The sequence below is a fragment of the Mytilus californianus genome, unplaced genomic scaffold (genome assembly GCF_021869535.1).
Source record: "Mytilus californianus isolate M0D057914Y unplaced genomic scaffold, xbMytCali1.0.p SCAF_20, whole genome shotgun sequence".
Classification (NCBI taxonomy): Eukaryota; Metazoa; Mollusca; class Bivalvia; order Mytilida; family Mytilidae; genus Mytilus; species Mytilus californianus.
Genome location: NW_026262669.1, coordinates 10,653,898 through 10,663,165, shown reverse-complemented (window position 1 = coordinate 10,663,165; position 9,268 = coordinate 10,653,898). Strand labels below are relative to the sequence as shown.

At 34.3% G+C, this 9,268-nt stretch overlaps 1 protein-coding gene across 2 annotated transcripts in view; it reads left to right on the top strand.

The window, feature by feature from the left end:
* Nucleotides 1-83: 83 nt before the first annotated feature.
* Nucleotides 84-9,268, top strand: part of LOC127731747 (protein hinderin-like) — a 38,048-nt gene continuing 28,863 nt past the window's right edge. The window contains exons 1-4 of one of the 2 annotated variants that reach the window (XM_052240583.1): nt 84-173; nt 3,612-3,653; nt 4,881-5,002; nt 6,709-6,845. In XM_052240583.1, coding sequence (XP_052096543.1) covers nt 131-173; nt 3,612-3,653; nt 4,881-5,002; nt 6,709-6,845 — 344 coding nt within the window. In that variant the 5' untranslated portion in view covers nt 84-130. The remainder of the gene's footprint in view (nt 174-3,611; nt 3,654-4,880; nt 5,003-6,708; nt 6,846-9,268) is intronic. The other variant, XM_052240584.1, reaches the window with a different exon arrangement.

Genomic DNA, 9,268 nt, shown 5'->3' with positions numbered 1-9,268 from the left:
ATAATTTCCATCTGTTTAAAAAAAATGATAGCATACAAATGCAGATTCGTATCCTTTCCGTCTTCGAATCCATGTATACCTGTACACATTACAACTTCCGGTTTATCGGCGCTATGTTTTGATTTTTGTAATGACATTGGATATGAAAAACAACGTATTCTGGTCAAATTTTGGTAAATGTGCGATCTAATAATGAAAAATTATACAATGAATCGAATAACGCACATAAGAATTGCATTGTTGAATTTTAAGTGAGATGCAAAAGTCCAAGTTGAAAAACTGGAAAGTTTTCGTGTCGTAACATGTCTCCCAAAGTTCCATCTGTCGTTTTGGTCACTTCATCAACTTAATTTGTAAATACTTCTATATCCTCTCTGTTTTGTTTTGACAAATCTTTGCATTCTGACCTTTGTTGTGTGTCATTCTCTTAATGCATGGATAAATGACGCATGCAATGCAAATGATAATGTCTTTAATGAGTACTGGGTACCTTCTTCTTCTTCTTCTGTCTGTATAACACCAAGAAATTTCTTGTATCAGTAAAAGTATATACACTATTTACAGGTTCTCCATACCTCCTCTTAGAGATATTATGTACATGTATACATGACCCAAGAGTCGCACACACATTTCCAAATTTGATCAACATGATCAATACACCTTATTGCTATTCCCGCTTGACCCGAGAATCTGTCCCGCTCGAACTTTTGACGTCATACAACAATCACTTTTCCATTGTGGCGTCAGACATTTTCTATTATGACGTCAAAATTTTACGGGAACTTGTGTGATGTCCAGTAATGGCGGACAAATAGCGATAAGGTGTATACTATTCTTTAAAATCTAAAACTGGTCTCACCACTATAAATAAAGTTTATAGAATAAAAAATAGGAGACTACCTTGCCATCACCTCCATCACTTAAGATATACGCATATATATTTAGACAAATAATATACATGTTTTAAAGTTACTGATCATTTAGAAATACTGATCACTTAGAAATACTACAGATTAGATTCTCTTGCCCCCTGGGTAACTGTGGATGTTATTCTGAATCCTTCCAACAATTTTAATCTCTCAATATACAACTGATGACATAATTCAGTAGATATTTTTGTAATGTCTGTTATTTGTTCGGTACTTAAGTTTTCACTGAAATTTGAGCAGTCCAAAATCAGAGGCAAGATAGATTCTTGGTTTCCAAAAAGTTCAAGCCATTTCCTTTCACCAATCAAACAAATAACAGTAAAAAGGACTGGACATTCCAATAGAATATGTTTGATATCCTCTGAATATATCGCACACAGCTGGCAAATGTGATCTGAGTGTTCTATGTTAAATTTGTATCTGGTTGCGTGTGTCATAAATGTGCCAGTGAGCATCCTGGTTTTTGTGATGCCCATCTTTACTTCTGATACAATTGAGCGCAGGGTACCAAGATTTCCTGAGAACTCCCAACAACCGAATATTGACCAGAGAACCGATAAATTTTACCCAAAAACTTTATTTTGTATGGTGTTATAATGCTTTTATAGATATTATAGTATATAATTTTGAGATATAATATAAAAAGAAGATGTGGTATGATTGCCAATGAGACAACTCTCCACAAGAGACCAAATGACACAGAAATTAACAACTATAGGTCACCGTACAGCCTTCAACAATGAGCAAAGCCCATACTGCATAGTCAGCTATCAAAGGCCCCGAAATGAAAATGTTAAACAATTCAAACGAGAAAACTAACAGCCTAATTTATGTACAAAATAATGAACAAAAAACAAATATGTTACACAGCAACAAACAACAACCACGGAATTACAGGCTCCTGACTTGGGACAGGCACATATAGAATGTGGCGGGGTTCAACTCGTTTAAAGGCGCCAACCCTCCCCCTAGCCTGGGACAGTGGTGTAACAGTACAACATAAGAACAAACTATAAAAATCAGTTGAAAAAGTCTTAACTCATCAGATGGATACAAATAGAAATACATCTAACAAAAACACAGAGTGGACGTTTTTACTCATTAAAACTACAATTTCACTTCATGAATTCGATTTGTGTGTCTTGTATGCAAGTTCCATGTGGATAACAATATGGCAGATGTAAATATTCAAAAGGTAGATAACTGTATCTAAATAAAAGAGTAAAAAAGTTCTGAAGGATTAGTTTCTTTAATATGTTAATAATGGAAATTTGAAAAGTAAATACTTCATTTGAAAATCTTAAATTTAAAAAAAAATGACTAATACTTTTTATGCTTTTATTTAGAATAAGTTAGCCACCTTTTGAATATTTACTTCCGCCATATTGTTATCCACATGGAACTTGCATACAAGACACATGATGTGGCACGGTGACCTGTCTGATGGACATTATTACATCGTGTGTCTGTCAGGTAGCAATTAGTTCAAATACTCCCCTACCTAACAATATCTGCAAAAGTCTGGAAAAAATTTTGTTGGACCACATGATATCCTTGGCCATGATTTATAATCAAGATAAACTTTTTTATTCATATTTTGTCTCAAATTTGAAAGAAGTGGGGATGATTCTTAAAGAATTTGCGATTTTAGATAATTAAAATCATTATAGATTTTAACAGTCATCTTCAACTTCCAAATTGTTACTAAATCAATAAACGATTGTAACAAATCTATGCAGGTGGTCCAAAATTATTTGTAGTTCATGCTTTAAACCATGGATGCGTACATGTATTTGTGATGCCAGGAATTTAGTATATATTTGGTGGTTTGAAAAATAACCCCAATTCCTCCAAAACTACAGAAAAAGTGTGAAGCTACATTTACATCATGTACAATGACTTCTGGAATTTATTTGGTCAAGCATAAGTTTGCTACCATTAATATTTAGTGTATAATGTACCATGGAAACAATGTAGATATAATCATGATAATTGTATATTTATTGTTGTAGATATGGACAGTAGTGGTGAATCCATGTAGATATGATTGTATATATATTGTTGTAGATATGGATAGTAGTGGTGAATCCATGTAGATATGATTGTCTATTTATTGTTGTAGATATGGATAGTAGTGGTGAATCCATGTAGATATGATTGTTTATTTATTGTTGTAGATATGGATAGTAGTGGTGAATCCATGTAGATATGATTGTTTATTTATTGTTGTAGATATGGACAGTAGTGGTGAATCCATGTATATATAATTGTTTATTTATTGTTGTAGATATGGATAGTAGTGGTGAATCCATGTATATATGATTGTTTATTTATTGTTGTAGATATGGATAGTAGTGGTGAATCCATGTATATATGATTGTTTATTTATTGTTGTAGGTATGGACAGTAGTGGTGAATCCCTGTATATATATATATATATGATTGTTTATTTATTGTTGTAGATATGGATAGTAGTGGTGAATCCATGTATATACGATTGTTTATTTATTGTTGTAGATATGGACAGTAGTGGTGAATCCCTGTATATATGATTGTTTATTTATTGTTGTAGATATGGATAGTAGTGGTGAATCCATGTATATATGATTGTTTATTTATTGTTGTAGATATGGACAGTAGTGGTGAATCCATGTATATATAATTGTATATTTCTTGTTGTAGATATGGACAGTAGTGGTGAATCAGCTGATGCTTACATACCAGGTATGTTTTTTAGGGTTAGACCTCTGCGGGCGTATCCAGCTGTGCTCAGCGAAGCAGTTTATTTTTTAGGTATATGGGGAAGGTGCTCCTAATTATTTGGGAGTAGCAATAATGATACAGTCCAAATGTGTATGGGATATTTACTCTGAATGTGTTACCTATCATTAGTTTCATTCAATAATAAAACTGACTGCCTCATAGAAGAATAAATAAACATGATATAGACATGCTATGAAATCCATTTTACAGTTAGGGGATACATGTAATAATCAAGTGATCTTAAGTCAAATGTTTATAAAAAAAAAAGTAAAATCACAAAAATACTGAACTCCGAGGAAAATTCAATCAGAAAGTCCCTAATCACATGGCAAAATCAGATGACAAAACACATCAAACGAATGGACAACAACTGTCATATTCCTGACTTGGTACAGGCATTTTCAAATGTAGAAAATGGTGGATTGAACCTGGTTTACTAGCGCTAAACCTCTCACTTGTACGCCAGTCTTATCAAATTCCGTTATATTTACAACGATGCGTGAACAAAACAGACATTATAAATAAAATAGTCAAAATATGGGTACAGCAGTCATCACTGTGTTACAATATCAAAACAAACATAAAGCATTTCTAATTAACTCCCAGAAATAGAACAAATATAGGACATAAATGTGCAGTAATGAAAAAAGTTTCATTTTTTTTTTACAAGAAATACTGTTGAAAAGTGAATGATCAGGTCTTGGTTTATTTAGAAATAACACAAGGTGTGCAGTAGTCCTTTATCATCATTTTTACATTTTGTACAATATTTTGAAGTGGAATTATGCATTTTTTAAAGGACTACATATGATGTCAGCTGACCATGCTAGGGTCATAAAGTGTATGTGTCTCTCTTTATCATGGTTTTTCAAACAAACTGAGCAAAACTAACAAACTTGTAAGTCTTCAATACAAACTATATTATAGAAATTAAACTCCGAACAAAGTCAGGTTTCTAATCAACGTCTGTTCCTTTATTTGGAGTCCAATCAGACGTCTATAGAGTCTAAAATCAAAGCTCAAAATTTTTAACCTCATGGATTACAAGTTGATAGAGGTCACCCATGTAAATAGTGATTGTTTTGTTTTCTTTTTTTGCTGTCTAATACATAAGCATGTACAAATGATGTACAATGTAATTCTCTCTTGATACAGCTGTTTCTATTATTATATGTTTTATTTTTTCAGGTCTTTCTAAAAAGGGAAATCGACGTCCTCGTATCAGATGTAAGAAGACACTAGAAATAAAACCAAAGATTCCTGTAAAGCAGCCCCAGGTCGAGACTTACACACCAAGGATGAAACAGCTGGTAATTTAAAAAAATCCTTCTGTCATGTCTGTAAACAGCTGATAAAGTTAAAAAAACTATTGAAATAAAACAATTCTTTCAAAATTATAATCATGCTCCCAAGAAAACCAACTCTTCCAAAACTATAATCATGCTCCCAAGAAAGGCAAAACTCTCAAAACTATAATCATGCTCCCAAGAAAGACAACTCTTCCAAAACCATTTTCCAGCAAGTATTAATATTAAAAGAAGCGAGAAAAAAATTACAATTGATTTAACGGAAGACCAAATAACAAGTAGGTTGATATGCTTTACAGTTATCTCAGGAGCTGGCAGAATTAAAATTCAACAAGTGTGTCAGTCTAGTACAAAAAGTAAGAAACTTCCAGGCAAACATCTTTAGTCCAATTTGTGTAATTTCTTTGAAAAAATCAATAAACATTAACAGAAGGCATGCAAATGAATAATGGGGACCAGACATCAATTTACCTGTAAATGAATCAGAAAAACATTCCCCTTTAATATTTTATGTACACATGCTGTAATGAAGGCTGCATCTTAGTTAGAAATAAAATCTAACTTTGGAATGCCTCGTGATTATTGTCAGCCAGTCAAAATTAGGGATTCTTTAGAAACAAAATATATAGAAATAAGAAGACGTGGTATGAGTGCCAATGAGACAACTCTCCATCCACAACACGGAGCCTTGGCTCACACCGAACAGCAAGCTATAAAGGGCCCCAAAATGACTAATGTAAAACAATTCTAACAGGAAAACCAACAGTCTAATCTATATAAAAAACGAGAAACACATATGAACCACATCAACAAACGACAACCACTGAACAACAGGTTCCTGACTTAGGACAGGTGCAAACAAATGCAGTGGGTTTTAAACGTTTTAACAGGCGCCAACCTTCACCCTAACCTGATATAATAGTGTAACATTACAACATAGAAAGACACACTATAAAATATCAATTGAAATGGCTTAACTCAATCAAAAAGACATATTAACAAAAACAAGTAAACATACACTGAACAAATAAATTTGATCTATGACACAATATAAATACAATATTAATAAAAAAAGGGGGGAGATGTAAAACAAAGTCAAAAAGACAACTATAACCTTGGACAAAATAGTTATTGCTGGATTTATAGTATTTTTACAGTGTTTTAGGCTGTGAAAAGTTTATCCCATTAGTAAATATGATTTTTTTTGCATTGAAAAGTATTTGCAAAAAAATGGGTGCACATCAGGGTAAAAAGGAGCACAGAATGGGTAGATGGGAGCTGTGCCCCTCTATTTTGAGCTAGGTAGTGCATGTTTCAAAATCATATAATGCCTGTACAAAAGCACTAGCAATTCACACAGATCGGTTAGTAATATACTCATGGACAAACAGTTCATAAGTGGGATTGATCCAGTGTTTTTAGTATCACAATTACAAGTTACTAAAAATAAAAAAATACTGTAAACTAACTAATTTTTGCGATCAATTTATTTTTGCAACTTTCATGAGTACATAAATAACACGATTATAAATCGTCTGAAATTGTAAAACACAAGAAAATCATGTAAATAAATCACTGGGAAGTCAGCTAGAAAGAGTGTAGTACAAAATTAAGTATCCCTGAAAAAATTAGTTGGTTTACAGTAAACTGTTAAGCTGCATAGAGAGTTGATATTAAAATGTTATTATGAATGATTCCGTCAATTGTAGTCTTCCTGTAGCTCAGATGATACCTTGGAGAGTAGAATGAATAGAGAAAACAAAAGACAGACAAACAGAGTTTCTCTTAAAGATCTATGTGCTGAAGATAAAAAGAGAGTTGCCAATCTTATCAAGGAACTGGCAAGGTAAGAAGCAGACAGAGTTTCTCTTAAAGGTCTGTGTGCTGAAGATAAAAAGAGAGTTGCCAATCTTATCAAGGAGCTGGCAAGGTAAGAAGCAGACAGAGTTTCTCTTCAAGATCTGTGTGCTGAAGATAAAAAGAGAGTTGCCAATCTTATCAAGGAACTGGCAAGGTAAGAAGCAGACAGAGTTTCTCTTAAAGGTCTGTGTGCTGAAGATAAAAAGAGAGTTGCCAATCTTATCAAGGAGCTGGCAAGGTAAGAAACAGACAGAGTTTCTCTTAAAGATCTGTGTGCTGAAGATAAAGAGAGAGTTGCCAATCTTATCAAGGAGCTGGCAAGGTAAGAAGCAGACAGAGTTTCTCTTCAAGATCTGTGTGCTGAAGATAAAAAGAGAGTTGCCAATCTTATCAAGGAGCTGGCAAGGTAAGACACAGACAAAGGTTCTCTTAAAGATCTGTGTGCTGAAGATAAAAAGAGAGTTGCCAATCTTATCAAGGAACTGGCAAGGTAAGACACAGACAGAGTTTCTCTATTGCATGAATTTACGAAGATCTTTTCGATCTATGAGTTTGACTGTCCCTCTGGTATCTTTCGTCCCTCTTTTATAACCACTGGGTCGATGTCTCTGCTGGTGGACATTTTGTCCCCGAGGACATCATCCGCCCAGTAGCAAAATTGCATGAATGTATGAAGATCTTTTCGATCTATGAGTTTGACTGTCCCTCTGGTATCTTTCGTCCCTCTTCTCTCAAAGATCTGTGTGCTGAAGATAAAAAGAGAGTTGCCAATCTTATCAAGGAGCTAGCAAGGTAAGACACAGACAGAGTTTCTCTTAAAGATCTGTGTGCTGAAGATAAAAAGAGAGTTGCCAATCTTATCAAGGAACTGGCAAGGTAAGGGACAGATGGAGTTTTTCTTAAAGATCTGTGTGCTGAAGATAAAAAGAGAGTTGCCAATCTTATCAAGGAGCTGGCAAAGTAAGAAGCAGATGGAGTTTCTCTGAAAGATCTGTGTGCTGAAGATAAAAAGAGAGTTGCCAATCTTATCAAGGAACTGGCAAGGTATTAAAGGGACAGACAGAGTTTCTCTGAAAGATCTGTGTGTTGAAGATAATAGTAAATGATATAGATATAAGAAGATGTGGTATGAGTGCCAATGAGACAAATCTCCATCCAAGTCACAATTTGTAAAAGTAAACCATTATAGGTCAAAGTATGGCCTTCAACACGGAGCCTTGGCTCACACCCATATGTTTGTTTCCAACACTCATACGGTTGTTTGCAAATTATGTGATTAAAACTTTTTTTTTTTAAATTTTGGTTAATTTTTGTCTCGCCTTTATGAAGTGGAAAAAGCGAGATTTAGGTGTGCTGTTTCCCCTGGCAGTGATGTCAACATTCTATTAGTTTGTGATTAGGTCAGTTGAACTAGTGGTAATATTTGGTATGAGTTTTTGTATTAGCAACGGCACATTTTATTTCCATTGAGATTATTCGGCCCAATTGACTCAGTCATGGTCTAATGACTTTGAAACTTTTGCTTAGTAAAACAAATAATTGTTTGTGAGTAAGTCAGTTTAAGGGGAACCACTAGTGGTTGGTCATTGGTATTTTAAGTCAGTTTAAGGGGAACCACTAGTGGTTGGTCATTGCTATTGTAAGTCAGTTTAAGGGGAACCACTAGTGGTTGGTCATTGCTATTTTAAGTCAGTTTAATGAACAACTAGTGGTTGGTCATTGCTATTGTAAGTCAGTTTAAGGGGAACTACTAGTGGTTGGTCATTACTATTGTAAGTCAGTTTAATGGGGAACCACTAGTGGTTGGTCATTGCTATTGTAAGTCAGTTTAAGGGGAACCACTAGTGGTTGGTCATTGCTATTGTAAGTCAGTTTAAGGGGAACCACTAATGGTTGGTCATTGCTATTGTAAGTCAGTTTAATGGGGAACCACTAATGGTTGGTCATTGCTATTGTAAGTCAGTTTAATGGGGAACCACTAATGGTTGGTCATTGCTATTGTAAGTCAGTTTAAGGGGAACCACTAGTGGTTGGTCATTGCTGTTTTAAGTCAGTTTAATGGGGAACCACTAGTGGTTGGTCATTGCTATTGTAAGTCAGTTTAATGGGGAACCACTAGTGGTTGGTCATTGCTATTGTAAGTCAGTTTAAGGGGAACCACTAGTGGTTGGTCATTGCTATTGTAAGTCAGTTTAAGGGGAACCACTAGTGGTTGGTCATTGCTATTTTGTATGCAGATGTATAAGCATCTCATTCATGGTTTCCCCTGGGTCAATTTTCTTTTCCGCCACCTCTTTCGCCAAAACAATATATTTTTCACCACTTTCAATTTTTTTCGCCTACTAACATAAACTTATTTTTAGCTTAAAATTTTCCTACTTTCTAACAAAAAAAAAATCAGTTTGTCAC